The sequence below is a fragment of the Brienomyrus brachyistius genome, chromosome 12, assembly GCF_023856365.1.
Source record: "Brienomyrus brachyistius isolate T26 chromosome 12, BBRACH_0.4, whole genome shotgun sequence".
Taxonomy (NCBI): domain Eukaryota; kingdom Metazoa; phylum Chordata; class Actinopteri; order Osteoglossiformes; family Mormyridae; genus Brienomyrus; species Brienomyrus brachyistius.
In genome coordinates this window covers 22,623,617-22,646,153 of record NC_064544.1, presented here as the reverse complement: position 1 = coordinate 22,646,153, position 22,537 = coordinate 22,623,617, and the positions used below count along the sequence as shown (strand labels likewise).

The window sequence follows — 22,537 nt, the reverse complement described above, 5'->3', positions numbered from 1 at the left end:
ACTAAAATAAGTTACTTGGGTTGAAACGGAACTTAATTATTATTTTTGTTTAAAATTTTAAATCCGATAAATTTACTACTACTTACCAAAAGAACTTCTGCCTGAACCAAGTATGAACTAAAAACAAAACGAAATCGAAGTTGCTCTTAGGAGGTCGAAAAACCACAAAAACCCCCTCACAGCAGGCTACTGCCGGAGCGGGGAAAAAAGTGGAAAATGTCCTCCCGGCCCCGACTGGCGACCGAGCAAAGCTCAGGAGCAACTGTCCTTTTCTGGCGCTGAGTAACGTTACCGACGTTAGATATTATTAGCTATTTCGCCCCGCCGGTGTTTTTTACGGAGTTAAACGCGAACAGAAAACGCAGCTCACTGCCCGTAACAATCGCGCTGTTAATAAACAGACAGGACAGACAAGCACTCACGCCGACCAAAATAAGAACAATAAATAGAAATAACACAGCCACCCACTAAACAATTAAAGCACACAAACACTCAGAAAATACGTTCCAAACACCCCAAAAACAATCACAAACAATCCCAAAACAATCGCTGCAGCTCAATACCACTCTCTCACAGTATCCCAGCAATCTCTCGCAGCAATCCCAGGATGCCCCAGGATGAAAGGTCTACAAGCTATAAGTCAGAGGACCTATAAAGAGCGGAACGATTTCCTAGATCCTTTGTCTTTTTGGACGGGACTACAGAATAAATCAGAAAAGAGCATAGCTGCTTGTAACTTTAGTTGGGGAGTCTTGGGTCAGATAAATATTTTGAGCAGAGAAACATAAGATATGGGCACGGTGTCTGTAAATGATCCTTACTTGTATTCTGCCACTAATTGAATGCATTTTTCAGTACATGCTCTGGAGGGCTGTGTTAAGTCATGCGCCTCTACATGACTCTACCACAAAGGGTCAAAAGTAGGCAGGGAAAGCTAGAGGCACAGGACAAACAGAGGGGCACATGCAGTCAGTAACACAACAATGACTGGACTGGGGAGCTCAAGACAAGGAGGCACTATATACACCACAGACAAGGAAACAGACAAGAGTCACCTGGGATCATCCACACGAGGGCTGAAACGAGGAACAGGTGAGGTTCATTAGAGGCACACAACAGGGAACACAGGGAACACGGGGGAAAAAGGCAAGTGGGGCGTGACAAACATGTAACAAAATGAAAGACAGTCAAATCCAAAATGCAGGTGAATAATGCATATAATTATGTATGGATAATATAAGAATGATATAACACAATAGTATAGTAACCTCTTCACATTTTTGAGATTTAGGGCGGCAGATCCCCACCCAGATAACAAAATCTTTTCGGCCCGGATGTGGCCCACATACCACATGGAATGATGGCGATTGAGCGGACCACTCTCAGTTGCCGCATCTGGGTCAGAGCAGGGCCTTATGTTAGCCACAATTGGCCAAGCTCTGTCTGAGATCTGGCCCTATTGTGACCCATTACCAGGTTTAGAATCTCACAGACATAAACCTCATAAAAGCTACTTTTCAACAGGAACTACATACAGTCCTTGATCAGGTTTCAAATGTGTTTAAAAACAACAAAAGTCCAATGTCCATGGACGTCTGGTGCAGGGTGGGTACTGTCTTCTTGAGGTGGACACACCCTTTACATTTACAGCATTTAGCAGACACTCATATCCAGAGCAACTTCCATTTTCAACTTAACATTAAGTGTTTTACTCAAGGAGGCAATGCCATTATAGGTGGAACTCAAACCTATAACCTCTTGGTTCAAAAGCAAGCATCCTAAGCACTAGACTACCAACACACCCTCGTTTTCATGCACCTACCACTGGGAAAGTATTTTGTTGGATGTAGTCCCATTCCAAATTGCATAAAACTAAATACTTTACCAGTATTGAGATGCATCAAAAATCATTGTGAGGTTCAATTGTAGACAGACCAATTAATTAAAACAACAAACCACCTTTCCTTATAGATTCCATTACAATCATTTTATTGGTCCTATTACAATTTATTTGATGCAGTAAGCAACTTCATTTAGTTTTCTAAATAATTTCACATGAAAACAGACCAAACACACAACCTTCAATTCAAAAAAGCATAAATAGTAAACTGAATTTATAGTCAACTGAATTATGAACATATTTCACATACAAACTGTACAGATAAGGGCGGTGTTATTTTAAGTGCTATTGCCAAAATCACACGTTAAAACAAACAATAAACCAAGACTTCAATGCCTTACAAAAATGTTTGAGGAAGGGCAGACTAAGAAAAACAGTTTTTATCTGTGATTCCATTCCAGTAGGGCCAGCCAGCTATTCAAAAAGTCCCTAACCAGTAGGTCTCCCTTAATTTCTTGTCGATGAAGAGCAAAGGTTTTCTGCATGAGTTTTTCTATTAATTAAACTGGTTTCAACTTCTTGTATGATTTGCTCATCTATTTCAGAGTAGCCTCATTCTCTCCTTTTGGAAAGTTGGGAAGGAACTTAACTTTGTTAACATGTTACGGGAATTAACTTTAACTCTGAACCAGCTTCATTTTATGCTGCTTATTTACAACCGTTATTAAATGAATGTAAGTAATTTTGCTTTCATTTTAGCAGTTCTACAGTGGTTTCACTGTACTCAACCCCCTGGTTGTCACTATTGCCATATCTAATCATGGATTATCATGTAACTGCACGTTATCTTACGTTAAATACTTTAATGGAAATTAGCGGCAACATCAAGCTGATCACCTGCCAGTTAAACCCCAACAGCTCCACCTAGAGGGAACTAGTTTGGTCAGGCCACGGCTCTGCACATCAACTGCCAGTTCCAGACAGATCTCGTGCAAGGACGAGGTATAGTGCAGGTCGGAACAGAAATGTGGACGACCCACTCGCGGCTCACCAGAAAGGGGTTTATTAAACAAAACAGAAACACTAAGAACAAAAGGATCACGAGGGTTCAAAAACAAAAGGGGATAAACAAAGACTAAATCTACAAAAGGGTTGAGGCAGACAAGCTAGAAACAGAATATTCACAAACTTAACTGACATCAACTATCACGAACATCAGATATTCAACAAACCACTAGCAAACTAAAGAGAGGCAGGGACTTAAATACAGAGGGGTGATAAGACAGACAAGGGGCAGGTGCGATTAACTAACAAGGGTTGGGAAAACAGGTTAAACTAACTAACTAACTCAAAAGGAACTAAATGGGGGATCCAAGAACTAACCAAGAAACCAGAAAAACAGAATCTAACACTGGGGGAATAACAGACAAGCACGGGCACAAAGAATTTAACCAAAACCAAATACAAATCAGAAGACACAGGAAAACTCATACAATAAAACATAATACAAAAACAGAGGAGGCATAATTCGAACACACAACAAAAGGGATTTGTAGGTAGCTGCATGCTTAATACATTGACTCATGCGGCTGATAGATAACAGGGAAATCACAAAGACTGACAGGAGGGACAGGATAGCCAGCGACACCTGCTGGCCAAACGGGGAAGGGACACAAAAGACTGAGACAACAGGAGCTGACCCTGACAGCCTGGTAGCGAAAACACCCTGCTGAGCCCTGGTGGACACGGGATCCACCATCACCCTAATCCAGCCCATGCTACCAGGTACCACTGGAGCCGCACCAATCATCCAGTTAACGTTGGTGAGCGTAAGAGGCGTAAGGCCATAAGAGGGAAGAGGCGGTTGCCTGTACAGCTGGCCGGAGTCTGCAAAGATTAATTAATGCAAGGTGTCTGGCTTGTCAATATCGGCGGCCCCTGCATCATTGGGCTGGACCTGCTGACTTGACTAGGGGTCACCACTGACATGCCAGGGGCAGCTCTCCACCTCAGCGCAGACGTGGTGCCCCTTCAGCATGGCAGTGGCTGCCGCTGGCGGAGACTGAGGAAGACCACTTGCTGTGGAGAGGGGGTGGCCTGCAGCACCTGGGGAAGAACATTACCAACACAGCCCCAAGCCCTGCCCCAATCACGGAAAATTGCAGCGGGGGTGTCTCTGAAGACGGTGCAAGCTGTACAGGATGTGTGGTAGCGTAGCAGGTGGGACCTGATGCCAGAACTGTAGAACGAGCTCCAAGCTTTACTGGACTCATTCCAGGGCATCTTTGCCACCAGAGACAGAGATTGCCATCCCACTTCCCTGGTGCAGCACCACAGGGGGTTGCCCCGCCCATTCGTCTGTGTCCTCACACACTGCCCCTGGCGAAGTGACAAACGACGGAGCAGAGGATCAGAGAGATAGCAGTGGCAGGAGTCATAGAACTGTCCAACAGCCTAGGGGTGGCCCTAGCAGTCCAATAAGGATGGAATATGGCAGTTCTGCGTCGACTATCAATGGCTGAACGTGGTGATGAAGAAAGACTGAAGCCACGCATCGATGATGCACTGAACTACATTGCTGGGTTGACGTGGTTCAGCACCATGGACCTCCAGACTGGCTACTGGCAAGTAAAACTGGCCCTGGGAGCTCGCCCCAAGACAACATTCTCCATCGGGCAGAGATTAAGGCACTTTCATTTAATACTGTTCAGCCTGTGTAACGCCTAGAAGAGGCTCATGAGGAGAATCCTCTCCCACGTCCCATAAACAAAGTGCATCGTCTACGTTGACGATCTCCTGGTCCACGCTCCTGACTTTGCTGGGGTAATCTGGAACCTACTGTAAGGACTGTGTTCTCCACAATCCAGCAGGCAGGACTATGGCTGAACCCCCGGAAGTGCTCTTTCTCCAGCGCCGGACCTGGATAATCAGGTTCACCTGATCTGAATCTGTTCTTGCCCTTTCATTTGATACCGCTAAGTGAAACTTCTTCAATTTTGGTGTGATGTGTCTAAAAATGAAATTGGTCTCAGATCATCAACATTTTATCAAATTTTGGAACTGATTGAATTTTAGGACAAGTCACACCAAAATTGGAGCAGCACCACACAGCACCTCACATGTCAAAAATGATCTATTCTTAAGTTATCACCCTGAAGAGATAAATGTCTGTGCCAAAAGACACAAAGCCATATGTGTTCCCCATCAGAAATATGGAAAATATCAATAATTACTGTACATAGAATACAGAAGTTAGCACATCCAGACTGAATATACCACAGTTGGATAAGCCTATTTTTAAAAGGAGGATAATTAATGGCAAACAATCACCAGGTATAACTCAGACTTGTTCAGATGTCTAGTTCCTCTTGGTTTTCCTGTGGTCTCATCTCCTTATCATGTCTTGCTCCGTCACACCTGTGGCTCATCTGCCAATCCTATTCCCTGTGTATACGTGCCCGCACTTCCCATCTCCCAGCTCTGTCATTCTCTGCACTGTTCCCTATGTGAATATTCCCTGATTTGGTCAGGCCTCCCCCTTAGGTGTCATTAGTTTCTAGGTTGTACCTCTCATGGTCCTTTGTTTTGTTTAACTTTGTTTATAATAATAAAGTCCTTTTCTGTTTGCCCTTTGGCTGCCTTGAAGTTGTTCCCTCCTTAGATGTAAAACCCCCTCCCCATCTCATCCCTAATCCTCCTACAGTACATCCCCCAACCACTACAATCTGTAGACCCCCCCCCCACACACTGTCTCCCCTCTCCAAATAATCTTCATTAAAAGCCCAACTTTGTGTCTGTGTCATCATGTTCACCAGATCTGTATTTGCCCTTTCATGTGCCACTACTAAGTGACACTGCTCTAATTCTTGTGCAATTTGTCTCAAAATGAAATTGATCACTGATCATCCATCCATCCATCCATTTTCCAAACCACTTATCCTATTGGGTCGCGGGGGGTCCGGAGCCTATCCCGGAATCAATGGGCACGAGGCAGGGAACAACCCAGGATGGGGGGCCAGCCCATCGCAGGGCACACTCACACACCATGCACTCACACATGCACACCTATGGGCAATTCAGCAACTCCAATTAGCCTCAGCATGTTTTTGGACTGTGGGGGAAAACCGGAGTACCCGGAGGAAACCCCACGACGACAACATGCAAACTCCGCACACATGTGACCCAGGCGGAGACTCGAACCCGGGTCCCAGAGGTGTGAGGCGACAGTGCTAACCACTGCACCACCATGCCGCCCCCCGATCACTGATCATCATTTATACAATGTTTCTTGAAAAAGATCCATGAAATACTTTTAAAGTTACTGTGTGCAAAAGTTCAAGAGTCTTCTAGAGCTGTCCTTTCCTTCCTTTGCTGCCATCTAGTGCTGCTGCTTCACTTTTGCTGCAATTTGTCTCAAAATGACAAAATGGTAATAAGACACTAAAAGAAATAAGTGTCTGTGCCATAGGGGTGTAACGATAGTCTATTCACAATTTGGTTTGACAGATGATTCAGGGCTCATGGCTCAAACAAAATAAGACTGAAAATATATTAAGATCTCATAGTTCTTTATTCAAATACATGTGCTTAAAAAAAACAGTTTCCAAACCATTTCTTTTTGCTTACAGTTTTTTCTTTATTCTGCAGACTCCAGTGCACAATTCAAAAATAAAATCTCAAAGCAAAACTCAAGTTATGCCTATTACGCCTCTTTGAATTAATGTTAATAAATGAATGATTTCATGCCACAGTGCATTGTTACACCCCTACAATGTGACGGGCAGATCCCAAAACCACATGTATAGGTCTAGTGAACATAATAATACAAAATACAGAAATTAACATGTCAAGATTCAATACACCACAGATGGATAAGCCTGTATTTAAAGGTTGGATAATTAATGGCAAGCAAGCATCAGGAATTACACATTGACACTGTGTTCTGCTGGAGTGAACTCTCTGCTGCCATCAGGTGATGAAACTGAGCCATGACATACTTCCTGACAAAATAATGCTAAAACATAGGTTAGTCTTTGGTCCTTATACCAGAATAATCTGTAAGAAAGGTAAAGGTACCACAATAATGCTGGTATCAAAAAAGCTGGTACTCTTCAATAAGTTAGACTTAAAAAATTATAAGTAAACAAACTTGCATTTAGTATAAAATGAGACGAGGTAACAAACCAAGGAAATAATTTTTTAACAGCAGACATACAGAATTACTGCAAAAAACTGATAGTTCAAAGAAATGTGCAAGCAGCCTGTAATTGTATTTAAAATCATTAAATATCTGCATCCACTAAAATTACCCGATCACTATTAACAGGCAGGTGATCTTTGGTAGATTCAAGTAGAGATAGTATGTACTGTATGCAATCATTATAATCTCTCAGTTCAGTTAATGCTGTTGGCACTGGCAAAACATTTAGAAAAACAAATATCACAGAAAAAAATAAGCCCAATATTATATCAAATGGACAGTTATTAATCCTTGTCTGTGTGTAAACTGCTGTTTCAGATCAGGCTGTGTGACTGACAGGAGAAATGATCAGGGGACCTGATGTCATACTGTTACAGGAGTTAACAGCTGGATAGAGTTTCTCACTGAAGTTGTAACCAGTAAAAGAGTAGATATGGGACCTGGTGCCCACATTGTAAAAGGAAACCTGCCCCTTGTCATAGTCCACATACACCCCCACATTGTTAGGGGGCTCGTTCAGAGAGAGGGAGGTGGGGGGGGTTGTTGAAACTTTGTACACATTCTTCTCGAGTATGAACATCAGGAAGCCACTCTCTGAAGTTACAGTATACTTCATCTTTTCAACAGACTCTTTCACAAATCCAACTGAAAAGCATCCCCTTGTCCCAACCTGAACCTCATAGTAATGTCTCCCTGAAGAGAAACTCTCTTTTCCCTGGATCCCGTACCAATTACTGAACCTCAATGGGCTGTCAGGTAGGAGGCCACCACTGAATGTCACTTGTTTGCCGTCCTCAGAAACAGTAAGATTACGATGTGCTGTTCTGGGGTCCAGAATGACATTAGCTGCAAATAATAAATATAAGTGTTACTTTAGGTTCCTTCATAGATCACCCTGCAACAGAGAGGACACAGTAGACAGTACAGTATGGTACATCTACGAATGATTCCTTTATGCTTTAAAGCTGATTGAACAAATTTAGCTGTCGAAGCATCTCAATTAAATAATACATTCATACATTTACAAAATTTTCTGACTTATTTTTCTAATATAAATATTAATTACCTAAAAAAAACCCTGAATCAACTCAGTCCTACCTGCTGCTTTACGGATCCACTTCCACACTTCTTGTCGGACAATTCCTTGTTTATCTAAACAGATTCCATTAATGACGTCAGATTGCAGGCTCACTCTCGTTCAAAATTATTAAATGTGCAACGTCTTTTCATATATGATTCCCTCCTTTTTCCTAATATAGTAATGTTGGGACAGTTATTTAATAAATAATTTATATAAATTCATTTAAACAAGTCTATACCGTCTACTTTCTTTTGATACTCTCAGCAGAAAAATGCTGGCAGTATATTTTGAGAGACAGAAAAAGAAAACCTTCATCCATCTGACAAGTCAGAAGGTTAATTTAATAACACTGAAAACAAAAATATAGAAAGTGGCTTTCAAGTGAGTGAAAACCAATAATGAGTTACATTAAGATAACATTTGAATATTGAAAAACTTACTTGTCCATTTGGCAAATCCATCTTCAGCTGAAATAAAACATCTTGTGTAAATAAAATGTATTTGCATCCTTAATCCTTATTCCATCCACTATAATGCATTTCCTTATGTCCTGGCTAAAATTGCCCACTGTGGCCCTATAAAATCTGGCCTCCTAATCATAACCTATATCTAGCTGGTGAATTCTCTCCTGCCCCTTCACCACCTTTGTTACTGTGTGGGATGCATGCTGGCACCGAATGGCTGCTGTCACATCATTCAGGTGGGTGCTACATCATTATAGGTGTCAGCTACACAGTGGTGCTGAATGAAATGGCTCCCATTGGTTTTGTAAAGCGCTATAGAAATGTAACATTCACTCATTCACTCATTATGAAGGTATCTATAGTGAATTTTAGATGACAGTTTCACTGGAGCTTATGAAGTATTATAATGAACAGTATAATGCCTCATGACTGTCAATGGAAGATGCTGTAATTCTTTGTTAATTGTTATACAAGACATTATAATGCACGATGAAGGTATCTATAATGCATTATAGATGATGGCTTTAAGTGAAGGATTACCAAATTTAATACTATTTTGAACATTGTGTTCTGTGCACATTTCAATAATGCTCCAAATCTTGAATCTTTAATAGATTCTATTTATCACTATATTTGTTACTGTTTTATTATGATTTTCACTGACCCTTATTTAAATTATACTTTTATAAGTTAATCAAACACAATGATACCTGTTTAAATCTTCATTGTATCATGTAGTTGAATCGGCAACATTCATATTGCCACTAAAACATTTTTGTTGCCATTTTGAGGTCATGTACCCTCTATGAATCGCCACCTAATCATCGTGGAGGTGTTTTTGTGTCTCAGTGATCCTAGAAGCTGTTTTCCCCATGTAAGAGCCATATGGGAAAAATAGGTTTTTGTTCATTGTTTAAATTATTATGTTATTCATTAGAATATGTGAAACAGTATTGTTTAGTTCATTATTGTGGAGTGCATTTGTTAGTTTAACCACTAGGTGGAAAGCACTTGCGTAACGGCACGCAATATGTCACATGATATACATGTTTTCCTACTGACTACGATTAAACTTAACAAATTAATTAGTGGAAGTATAAACATCTTAAATGTTTTGTTTTGTAAATGTTTCCTTTTGATATATTTTATTAGTAAATGTTTTTTAAATGACGATTTTGAGTTCTGGAACTTTTTGTCGCGTCAGACTATTTGCTGAACACCTGCCCCATTAGTGGCATAAAGAAGAAGAAGGATTGTCACTTACACCCCTGGTAGGGACTCACAATAAACTGGTCCTATAGGTGGGGGGTCAGAATAAGTGCAATTCAAAATAATCATACATGGGATCATTGTCATGTGGCCCCACCACTTGCAGGAGGAGCCATAAGGGTCCATTGCAATGTGGATCAGGCGACAGCTGAAGGCAGGAGTCATAGTGGAGTGATCCCTGGCTACCGAAACTATAACCATAGTTAGGTATGGACCATAAGGCCTCCGGTGAGAACAGAACCTGAACGAGTGCATGTGGTTGAGAGATATCTTAAGGTACAGAGGCGGCTCAAGATCCAAACTCCTGGATATGGGCCAAACTCTGTTCCACTCTGGAGTTGCCCTGGGTGAGAGGTGTCAGCCAAGAATGGGTTTACTCATAGGATAAGATTAGTAATTATACATTGGAGTTAATAAGAGGGTAACCTCCCTACAACTTCAGGTCAGGGGATGGGCTTTGACTGTTCTATGTGCTTATGTATCTGGCCTTCTTGAAGACCCTCGGCGCAGTGCTAGAAGGTACCCCTGCCTTGGACACCATTGTTGTATTTGGGGTCTTTAATGCTCAGATGGGTAATGATAGTGAAACCTGGAAGGGTGTGATTTTGGAGGATCGGCTTGCCCAATCTGAACCTGAGCAGTGCTCTGTTCGGTGGTAATTATTGTGTGTCCATAATGAACATCATCTGCCACCATAACACCCTAGGACGCAGCTTGAAATATCATTGGTTCTGAAACTATATCTCTTGGACTCTGGAGTGAAGAAAGGACCTGAGCTGTCAACTAATGACCACTAGGTGGTGTGTTTCATTAGCTGGTGGGCGAAAATGTTGGACAGACCTGGCAGACCTAAATACATAGTAAGCATGTATTGGGAGAATTTGATAGAGACCCGTGTCTGGGAGATCTTCAGATCACACCTTCAGCAGAACTACTCTTGCATTCCAAGGGAGACTGGAGACACTGAACCAGAATAGACAATGTTCAGGGCCTCCATTGCTGAGGTGGTTGTGCAAAACTGTGGCCATAAGTGTTGGTACCTGTTACAGCAGCAACCACCGAACCTGGTGGTGGACGCCAGCAGTAAAGGGAACTTAGCGAGCACATGGGACTTTGGAGGCAGTAAATTAACAGGCACCAGCAGGCCCAGCAGAGTGCAGCTTTAGCAGTTGAATAAACAAAAACTCAGGAGTGGGAGGAGTTTGATGATGTCATGGAAAATTACTTTTTGTTGACCTTGAAGAAATTCTGGAAAACTGTCAGGTGACTTAGGAGGGGAGGAGCTGGGCTTTGTCCATACTATTTATGTGAAGGCTAGACTGGCAGACTGGGGTGGTGGTCCGGAGGATGAAGACCAGAGGATGTGTTCCAACTTCTGGGAGATCACACTCCTCAGCTTCCCTAGAAAGGTCTATGCCACAGTATTGGAGAGATGGGCACATCCATTGGTTAAACCTTGGATCCAGAAGAAGCAATGTGGAGTTCATTGTGGTTGTGGGACTCTTAACCAGCTTTTTACCCTTACAAGGATACTGGAGAGTTCATGGGAGTTTGTCCAACCAGGCTACATGTGTTTTGTGGACTTGGAAAAGGCATATGCGCTTGTCCCTTGGGGGTCCTCCTTTGGGAATTGTGGGTGCCGGGCCATTAGGTCCCTGCATAACTGGAGTGAATGTGAGCTTGTTTCACATGACCAGCAGTAAGTCAGACTCATTCCCAGAGGGTGGTGGACTTTGCCAGGGCTGCCCTTTCTAATCAAGTCTATTCAGAATTTCTAGAAGGGTAGATTGGCCCCTCCAGGTTGGGGATGAGTTATTGCCTCAAGTAGAGGAGTGTAAGTATCTTGGGATCTTGTTCTCAAGTGAGAGAGAACTGAAGCAGGAGATTGACAGGTGGATCAGTGCAGCATCAGAAATTATGCAGATATTGTAGTGGTCTGTCATGGTGAAGAGAGCACAGAGTCAAAATGCAAAGCTTTGGATTTACTGGCCGATCAGTCTTCTAACTCTCACCTATAGTCACAAGCTCTGGGTTGTGACCGAAAGAATGAGATCCTGGATGCAAGCAGCAGAAATGGGAATCCTTTGCAGATGTTTGGCTTCAGCCTTTGGGATAGGGTGAGGAGCTCAGAGAACCGGAAGGGCTCAAAGCTCTGCTGCTGCCCCTCTGTGTCGAAAAGAGCCAGCTGATGTGGTTCGGGTATCTGATATATCTGGTATAGGATGCACCCTAGGAAGGCACTTTGGTCATGTCATGATTAACACCATGAGGCAGATCCAACACACTGGAGATCATATCTGATTATACCCCTGGAGAAGGTGGAGGAGATGGCTGGGGAGAGGGAGGTCTGGGCATCTCTGCTCAGACTGCCCCTGTGCTCTGGCCCTGAATAAGCCAATGGATTGATGGATGTTTTTTTTACTAATATAGTTTATGCACTATCAGTGCCACACACAAAAGGAATAAGAAATAGCGAATTGGCAATAAAGGACAACGAAGTTGGCAGATGACGCCACCATGATCAGCCTCAAAAGTGGGAGAGAAAGGAGGTCAGAGAGCTGCTGGAGTGATGCAAGGTCCACAATATGATTCTCAGCATCAACATGACAAAAAAGATGTTTATGTGCTTCAGAGGAACCCAGGGGGAGTAAAGCTCTCTATACATCAGTGGCAGAAAGCATCAAATAACTGGACATTCACTTTGCTGAAAGGATTATTCATCCAGGCTGCAGAATATTCAAGGAGTGTCAAATTAAAGAAGGTAGACTTCCAGACAGAGGGAATTGCACGGTCAGAAGATTTCCAACAGGAGGCTAATAACAACTTAGGATAACTGCCAAGGAGGCAAACGTCAGAAGCTTCTGCTGGGAGTGAGAAAGGGAAAGAGAAGAGAAGTCCAGATGAAGAAGAAGGACTGCAGGGGACAGAGGAATAGATTAGAGATTAGAGAGATCTGGTCACATGATACCAAAGAGCAACAACAGGAGGAGAGTCCCAGAACATATGAAGAAAGGTACCAGAGGCTTTAAGGGGCCAGAGATGACAAAGAAGGTCTGACTCTCATCCCATGAGATAGCGGTTCCTGGGAGTGGGGTACAGTCTGCAAATAAATTTAAATTGCGTTGGCTGATGAATGGAATTTTTAGGACTATTTATATTATTCTGAAAAATGACACTCCAGGACAAAAATAAGCTGAAAGTCAAAAGCATCACACAACAGGGCAGTACAAAGCACAGAGCCCATGGTAATCACAGTAACCTGCAAGAAATTACCGGCAAACTCGGTGCAGATCAAAAGAATCAAGTAGGGACAGTCTCAAGAGATTGGAAATGATCCATGGCGGTTTTTGGATCCTCAGGATTAATATACTAAATATGCAGACTTTCAAAGGAGAGCTTCAGGTGCACGGGAAAGATCAAAAAAAGAGAAACTCCAACTCCTTTGTTGTCCTGATTGGGGCATTTATCACTTTCCCAGCAACAGCTGTTTTAGCGCTAAAGTCGTGTAAAAAAAAAAGAAGATTCTCCCGCCTTCAAAGTTGAGGTCTTGGATTTTGTGGGCTTCGCAAATCACTGTCCATTGGTCACAAAAGTCCATGAAGTGCATAAGGATGAGAGGGGGACGAGAAGAGTTTTCTGATATACCGTACAGCCTGTGAGTAAGGTCAATGACTGGGTGAAAATCAGAGAGATGAGGGAAAATAGTAGGCTACAGCTTCGCAACCAAGCTTAACACCAATTAATTTCGGGCCAAGGCGACAGCTTCTGTCTTTAATCTGTTATTCTGTTGTCCAGAGAAAGCAGTCCCTTATTAAAATCAGCCAGCTCCTTGGAGTGCTGATTGGTTTCAGCCTTTACTGAGGTGCATTCAAGTCAACTTCAAGCTCCAAATAGTATTGCAGGAGTAAGACACCTAGTGAGTTTACCTGCTCGGATACAACGTTTAGTAACGCTTTACCTTAACTGCACCTTCATGATGCCTTTATAATGCATTCATCAAACATTCAGTGCCCCTACATAATGCATTTATAGAGCATTCAAAAGAAGCATGTAAGTATACCTTAATATCCTAACATACCTTAACAGCCTTAATATACACTAAAAACATGCATATGAATGTATTATGACAGAGCACTGAATGTTCTATTAATGCATAATGAATGCTTTATGAAGGTACAGTTAATGTAAAGCATTGCCCGACGTTTTTCATCTCCTCATGTAAAGGAGCCAGGCAAGGGCGTCCTCACTTACATCGCCATCAAAGCACGGCGAATTGTTCTCCGGACTGCAAAGAGCAGATGAGGTCGGCGCTGACTAGCAGCCATCAGGAGGGACAACCAGATGGTCCAGCAAATCTGAGCTAATTTACTGACATGGAAGTGGCTAAGGCACTATGGATGGGGGGAAAAGGGTGAAAGGGATGCCTGTAAGTGCAGAGCAAGGCAGCCATCAGTGGTGAGCATCACGTAACTCACTGCATTGACCTTTCTTTCCATTCCACCTCAAATCAGCGCAATGAGGTTAAGGTCAGGTAATTGTACAGACCATGTCATCACTTTCAATTCATTCATGTCACTCCCTTTATCTTCCACCTTCTTTAAATAGTTCTGACAGGGTATTTACATTGACTGTACTGCTTAGCCAGAGTTTACCCAAAAATGATAAAATATAGGGTGTTCAAAATTCTGGCAATATAGCTGTCATATGACCAGACATGATTCATTTTTATGTAATCATAATGGAAGCTTAAAACAAACAGCGAAGAAATGGGAGAATGTATGCATCACTCACCAATGGTCTGTAGCTCCCGAACCTCATTCTGCAAGTCAAACTTCTGTAGGACTGTAAAATCAAATAAAAAGTAGCAATAACATGTTTCAGAGGCTCATTGAAAAGAGATTCCTCATACAGATCAGTCTGAAACAGTTTCTATAATACATTGTTTCAGCACAGTGAAAATGGTTCAAAAATGTTTGTGTTTGGGTTGCATTGATTGAAGCACTTGAAAATATTGATATTTAATAACATACTCACTCAGTTTTGAGATTACTCTGTTCTTAATCTCCAGCTGCTTGTTCTTGTCTTCCAGTTGTACCTGCAGTCCTGATAGACAAGTACTGAGATGGGTAAATACTGAGAGCAAGTGTTGAGTACTGTTTGATTCGTAAGTGAAAGATAGTGAACTCAGTGACACTCACCGGAGATATTGCTCGAGGTCTTCATTTGTAGCTCCTTCAGCTGAATCTGCAGGCCAGATCTTTCTTGGACTAGATGACCAAAGAAATAATTAGCTGTGATATTTGTGGAAGGCGCACTAAAGAGATTCGGACTTCAAATCACTGTGACACTGTTTAAACATCATGGATTTCAGAACAGGAAATATGTTTCACAAAATATTGACTTGTATGCTAACTAAGCTGTTTGTGTTTTCAAGCTGAACTAGAGGTTTTGAAGGAACTTGGCAGGTAGTGTACCTAATGTTGACTTCATTCGAAAGAAGTACTTTGATGAAGGAGAACAAAATTTACATATAAGGAGTTTATCTGCTGAAATGAAAAATAAAGACCTTTTTGTGGTCATACTGCCAACAGTCCACAGTCTGTTTTCATCCATTTTAAAAATCACTGTCCACCACTGTCAGACTGTTATTATAACATGGATTTCAACACAAGGAAAATGCGTCTCAAGACTGATTAGTGGAAAATGTATGGACAGCGGGGACAGCATGGTGGTGCAGTGGTTAGCACTGTTGCCTCACACCTCCAAGAACCGGGTTTGAGTCTCCACCTGGGTCACATTTGTACGGAGTTTGCATGTTCTCCCCATGTCGTCGTGGGGTTTTTTCCAGGTACTCCGGTTTGCCCCCACAGTCCAAAAACATGCTGAGGCTAATTGGAGTTGCTAAATTGCCCATAGGAGTGCATGCGTGAGTGAATGGTGTATGAGTGTGCCCTGCGATGGGCTGGCCCCCCATCCTGTGTTGTTCCCTGCCTCGTGCCCGTTGCTTCCGGGATAGGCTCCGGAGCCCCCTCAACCCAGTAGGATAAGCGGTTTGGATCATGGATGGATATACGGACAGCCTATTAAACACTCACTCAGATTTGAGTTTTCTCTGTTCTTAGTCTCCAGCTGCTTGTTCTTGTCTTCCAGTTGTACCTGCAGTCCTGATAGACAAGTACTGAGATGGGTAAATACTGAGAGCAGGTGTTGAGTACTGTTTGGTTAGTAAATGAAAGATAGTGAACTCAGTAACACTCACCAGAGATATTGTTTGAGGTCCTCATTTGTAGCTCCTTCAGCTGATTCTGCAGGCCAGATTTCTCTTGGACTAGATGACCAAAGTAGAAATTAGCTGTGATATTTGTGGGAGGCGCACTAAAGAGATTCGGACTTCAAATCACTGTGACACTGTTTGAACATCATGGATTTCAGAACAGGAATTATGTTTCACAAAATACTGACTTGTATGCTAACTAAGCTATTTGTGTTTTCAAGCTGAACTAGAGGTTTTGAAGCAACTTGGCAGGTAGTGTACCTAATGTTGACTTCATTCGAAAGAAGTACTTTGACGAAGGAGAACAAAATTTAAATATAAGGAGTTTATCTGCTAAAATGAGAAAGAAAGACCTTTTTGTGGTCATACTGCCAACAGTCCACAGTCTGCTTTCATCCATTTTTAAAATCACAGTCCACCACTGTCTGACTCTGTTATTAAAAAATGGATTTCAATACAAGGAAAATGCTTCTCAAGACCGATTAGTGGAAAATGTATGGACAGCGGGGGCAGCATAGTGGTGCAGTGGTTAGCACTGTTGCCTCACACCTCTAGGAACCGGATTTGAGTCTCCACCTGGGTCACATTTGTACGGAGTTTGCATGTTCTCCCCATGTCGTCGTGGGGTTTCCTCCAGGTACTCCGGTTTCCCCCCACAGTCCAAAAACATGCTGAGGCTAATTGGAGTTGTTAAATTGTCCGTAGGAGTGCATGCGTGAGTGAATGGTGTATGACAGTGCCCTGCGATGGGCTGGCCCCCCATCCTGTGTCGTTCTCTGCCTCGTGCCCGTTGTTTCCCGGATAGGCTCCGGACCCCCCTCAACCCAGTAGGATAAGTGGTTTGGAACATGGATGGATGGATGGATATACGGACAGCCTGTTAAACACTCACTCAGATTTGAGTTTTCTCTGTTCTTAGTCTCCAGCTGCTTGTTCTTGTCTTCCAGTTGTACCTGCAGTCCTGATAGACAAGTACTGAGATGGGTAAATACTGAGAGCAGGTGTTGAGTACTGTTTGGTTAGTAAGTGAAAGATAGTGAACTCAGTGACACTCACCAGAGATATTGCTCAAGGTCTTCATTTGTATCTCCTTCAGCTGAATCTGCAGGCCAGATCTTTCTTGGACTAGATGACCAAAGAAATAATTAGCTGTGATATTTGTGGAAGGCGCACTAAAGAGATTCGGACTTCAAATCACTGTGACACTGTTTGAACATCATGGATTTCAGAACAGGAAATATGTTTCACAAAATATTGACTTGAATGCTAACTAAGGTGTTTGTGTTTTCAAGCTGAACTAGAGGTTTTGAAGCAACTTGGCAGGTAGTGTAGCTAATGTGGACTTCATTCTAAAGAAGTACTTTGATGAAGGAGAACAAAATTTAAATATAAGGAGTTTATCTGCTAACATGAGAAAGAAAGACTTTTTTGTGGTCATACTGCCAACAGTCCACAGTCTGCTTTCATCCATTTTAAAAATCACAGTCCACCACTGTCAGACTGTTATTATAAAATGGATTTCAATACAAGGAAAATGCTTCTCAAGACTGATTAGTGGAAAATGTATAGACAGCGGGGGCAGCATGGTGGTGCAGTGGTTAGCACTGTTGCCTCACACCTCTAGGAACCGGATTTGAGTCTCCACCTGGGTCACATTTGTACGGAGTTTGCATGTTCTCCCCATGTCGTCGTGGGGTTTCCTCCAGGTACTCCGGTTTCCCCCCACAGTCCAAAAACATGCTGAGGCTAATTGGAGTTGTTAAATTGTCCGTAGGAGTGCATGCGTGAGTGAATGGTGTATGACTGTGCCCTGCGATGGGCTGGCCCCCCATCCTGGGTTGTTCTCTGCCTCGTGCCGTTGCTTCCCGGATAGGCTCCGGACACTCCTCAACCCAGTAGGGTAAGCGGTTTGGAACATGGATGGATGGATGGATGGATATACGGACAGCCTGTTAAACACTCACTCAGATTTGAGTTTTCTCTGTTCTTAGTCTCCAGCTGCTTGTTCTTGTCTTCCAGTTGTACCTGCAGTCCTGATAGGCAAGTACTGAGATGGGTAAATACTGAGAGCAGGTGTTGAGTACTGTTTGGTTAGTAAATGAAAGATAGTGAACTCAGTAACACTCACCAGAGATATTGTTTGAGGTCCTCATTTGTAGCTCCTTCAGCTGATTCTGCAGGCCAGATTTCTCTTGGACTAGATGACCAAAGTAAAAATTAGCTGTGATATTTGTGGAAGGTGCACTAAAGAGATTCGGACTTCAAATCACTGTGACACTGTTTGAACATCATGGATTTCAGAACAGGAAATATGTTTCACAAAATATTGACTTGTATGCTAACTAAGCTGTTTGTGTTTTCAAGCTGAACTAGAGGTTTTGAAGCAACTTGGCAGGTAGTGTAGCTAATGTTGACTTCATTCGAAAGAAGTACTTTGACGAAGGAGAACAAAATTAAAATATAAGGAGTTTATCTGCTAAAATGAGAAAGAAAGACTTTTTTGTGGTCATACTGCCAACAGTCCACAGTCTGCTTTCATCCATTTTTAAAATCACAGTCCACCACTGTCTGACTCTGTTATTATAAAATGGATTTCAATACAAGGAAAATGCTTCTCAAGACCGATTAGTGGAAAATGTATGGACACCGGGGGCAGCATAGTGGTGCAGTGGTTAGCACTGTTGCCTCACACCACTAGGAACCGGATTTGAGTCTCCACCTGTGTCACATTTGTACGGAGTTTGCATGTTCTCCCCATGTCGTCGTGGGGTTTCCTCCAGGTACTCCGGTTTCCCCCCACAGTCCAAAAACATGCTGAGGCTAATTGGAGTTGTTAAATTGTCCGTAGGAGTGCATGCGTGAGTGAATGGTGTATGACTGTGCCCTGCGATGGGCTGGCCCCCCATCCTGTGTCGTTCTCTGCCTCGTGCCCGTTGTTTCCCGGATAGGCTCCGGACCCCCCTCAACCCAGTAGGACAAGCGGTTTGGAACATGGATGGATGGATGGATATACGGACAGCCTGTTAAACACTCACTCAGATTTGAGTTTTCTCTGTTCTTAGTCTCCAGCTGCTTGTTCTTGTCTTCCAGTTGTACCTGCAGTCCTGATAGACAAGTACTGAGATGGGTAAAGACTGAGAGCAGGTGTTGAGTACTGTTTGGTTAGTAAGTGAAAGATAGTGAACTAAGTGATACTCACCAGAGATATTGCTCGAGGTCTTCATTTGTATCTCCTTCAGCTGAATCTGCAGGCCAGATCTTTCTTGGACTAGATGACCAAAGAAATAATTAGCTGTGATATTTGTGGGTGGCGCACTAAAGAGATTCGGACTTCAAATCACTGTGACACTGTTTGAACATCATGGATTTCAGAACAGGAAATATGTTTCACAAAATATTGACTTGTATGCTAACTAAGCTGTTTGTGTTTTCAAGCTGAACTAGAGGTTTTGAAGCAACTTGGCAGGTAGTGTAGCTAATGTGGACTTCATTCGAAAGAAGTACTTTGACGAAGGAGAACAAAATTTAAATATAAGGAGTTTATCTGCTAAAATGAGAAAGAAAGACCTTTTGTGGTCATATTGCCAACAGTCCACAGTCTGCTTTCATCCATTTTAAAAATCACAGTCCACCACTGTCAGACTCTGTTATTATAAAATGGATTTCAATACAAGGAAAATGCTTCTCAAGACTGATTAGTGGAAAATGTATGGACAGCGGGGGCAGCATGGTGGTGCAGTGGTTAGCGCTGTTGCCTCACACCTACAAGACCCGGGTTTGAGTCTCCACCTGGGTCACATGTGTACGGAGTTTGCATGTTCTCCCCATATCGTCGTGGGGTTTCCTCCAGGTACTCCGGTTTCCCCCCACAGTCCAAAAACATGCTGAGGCTAATTGGAGTTTTTAAATTGTCCGTAGGAGTGCATGCGTGAGTGAATGGTGTATGAATGTGCCCTGCGATGGGCTGGCCCCCCATCCTGTGTTGTTCTCTGCCTCATGCCCGTTGCTTCCCGGATAGGCTCCGGACCCTCCTCAACCCAGTAGGATAAGCGGTTTGGAACATGGATGGATGGAGGGATATACGGACAGCCTGTTAAACACTCACTCAGATTTGAGTTTTCTCTGTTCTTAGTCTCCAGCTGCTTGTTCTTGTCTTCCAGTTGTACCTGCAGTCCTGATAGGCAAGTACTGAGATGGGTAAATACTGAGAGCAGGTGTTGAGTACTGTTTGGTTAGTAAATGAAAGATAGTGAACTGAGTGACACTCACCAGAGATATTGTTTGAGGTCCTCATTTGTAGCTCCTTCAGCTGATTCTGCAGGCCAGATTTCTCTTGGACTAGATGACCAAAGTAAAAATTAGCTGTGATATTTGTGGGAGGCGCACTAAAGAGATTCGGACTTCAAATCACTGTGACACTGTTTGAACATCATGGATTTCAGAACAGGAATTATGTTTCACAAAATACTGACTTGTATGCTAACTAAGCTATTTGTGTTTTCAAGCTGAACTAGAGGTTTTGAAGCAACTTGGCAGGTAGTGTAGCTAATGTTGACTTCATTCGAAAGAAGTACTTTGATGAAGGAGAACAAAATTTAAATATAAGAAGTTTATCTGCTAACATGAGAAAGAAAGACTTTTTTGTGGTCATACTGCCAACAGTCCACAGTCTGCTTTCATCCATTTTAAAAATCACAGTCCACCACTGCCAGACTGTTATTATAAAATGGATTTCAACACAAGGAAAATGCGTCTCAAGACTGATTAGTGGAAAATGTACGGACAGCCTGTTAAACACTCACTCAGATTTGAGTTTTCTCTATTCTTAGTCTCCAGCTGCTTGTTCTTGTCTTCCAAGCGTGCTTGTATTTCTGACAGAAAAGCATTCATACAGATAAACACTGACAGTAGGTGTAAAGTACCAATCCTGTATGATTATGGAAAATATAGTGGAATTAGTGACATTCACCCAAGATACTGCTTGATGTCATCCTTTGTAAGTCTGTCATCTCATTCTGCAGGCCAGATCCTGGTAGAACTAGAAGAGCCAAAGGAAAAGTTAACAGTAAGTTCTCAGAATATGTGAGGCTGTCTTCTTCCAAGTTCTGTCAAGCTAATATTTATCACGATTTATCCAAACCCTCCTTTCGGTGAACCTCCAGGGTATACCATACAGTGCATCACCAGGCAAGTACACACACAAAAATTATAAATATCACATCCATGGAACAGTTGCACTTTGGTATATATGATTTACTCATTGTTATTTATTGTATTATACAGTTTTGTATTATGCATTTAATTTTATATTATACATATAAAATTGCAGTCGTGTAATGGATAGATTTGAGTTGTAACAGAGATTTACAGATTTACATATGAAAATTCTTTTTTGAAAATAAAAATTTACTCTACACATATAGCCCATTGAAGTATAGTTTTGCCAGTGTTCACATTGTAAAACTTTTTGCAAACACTACTTACATGAGACACTGAGTACAGCACCAAGAATGATCAGTGTGATGATCCACAGAGAGATGAACACCACCATTGTCCTTCTGTACAGAGACTCTCTCCCAGAAGTGCTTTGTGGCTCTGAGAGTTTTAAAAAATGGTTATTGCCTCTCCATGCAATCCCATTAATTATTATTAGTAATTTTTCTGGCTAACAAATGATTCTTGCATATATCTTGAAAGTTTTTCTCAGATTTATATTCATATGATAACATTCAGTGATCAGTGGTTCACGATGATGAGTTCACCTTCAGCAAGAGATTGATCATTAGAGACTGAGATATTTTAGTCGATTGTTAGTCGACAGTTTAGTCGATTTTCAGTGTCGGTTGAATCTCCGGTAAATGCCACACTAACTATAATTTTAGCTGGTAATCTGTGTAACAAAATACATCTGAGCTCCTAGAAGATATAACAACACCAGAGTTACACTCACCAAAGCCTGGCTGGGTACACAATTCTCCAACATGACTGTATTCTGTTTTTTGTTCACACGACATGCTGCACTTTTGCAAATGATCATTTGCGAAATTCATCTCGATGTTCGTATACCGGCCATCCATCGCTGCTCCAGGAAGAAGTGAGAACAGATAAATCAATGACTCACCCACACACTATGGGCAGCTTAGTGACATGAATTAATATAACAGGAAGCCTTGGGGAGGAAACTCATTCAAACACCCCTTGCAAAGTCAACACCCCGTGAGGCTGCGTCAGAATCAAATCCACAAGTCTGGACGCTACAGCACAATACTGTACAGTAAGGCACTGAGCCACTGCTCTGCCCTGCTAAACTCTGAATAGTACAAAAACTGAAAGGCAAAAGAATACCAAAGGTGTGACTGATTGATTGCTTTGGAATCAACATTTACATGCTGAAGTTATGTAATTATTG

General features: G+C 42.3%; 1 protein-coding gene across 20 annotated transcripts; it reads right to left on the bottom strand.

The window, feature by feature from the left end:
* Window positions 1-6,391: 6,391 nt before the first annotated feature.
* On the bottom strand, window positions 6,392-22,337 carry LOC125704589 (E3 ubiquitin-protein ligase TRIM39-like). Of its 20 annotated transcripts, XM_048970353.1 has the most exons (18): window positions 22,079-22,329; window positions 21,613-21,723; window positions 21,098-21,166; window positions 20,931-20,999; window positions 20,398-20,466; window positions 20,234-20,302; window positions 19,328-19,396; window positions 19,164-19,232; window positions 18,257-18,325; window positions 18,093-18,161; window positions 17,185-17,253; window positions 17,021-17,089; window positions 16,114-16,182; window positions 14,889-14,957; window positions 14,646-14,696; window positions 8,562-8,588; window positions 8,139-8,192; window positions 6,392-7,886 (listed from the first exon to the last, which is right to left on the bottom strand). In XM_048970353.1, exons 1-18 carry the CDS (start codon window positions 22,203-22,205, stop codon window positions 7,360-7,362), a joined length of 1,725 nt encoding a protein of 574 aa, XP_048826310.1. In that variant the 5' UTR covers window positions 22,206-22,329; the 3' UTR covers window positions 6,392-7,359. The 20 variants fall into 20 exon arrangements, with proteins under 20 accessions (XP_048826310.1, XP_048826318.1, XP_048826315.1 ...); XM_048970361.1 differs by lacking the exons at window positions 20,234-20,302; window positions 20,398-20,466 and having other exon boundaries at window positions 22,079-22,336; XM_048970358.1 differs by lacking the exons at window positions 18,257-18,325; window positions 19,164-19,232 and having other exon boundaries at window positions 22,079-22,330.
* Window positions 22,338-22,537: the final 200 nt, after the last annotated feature.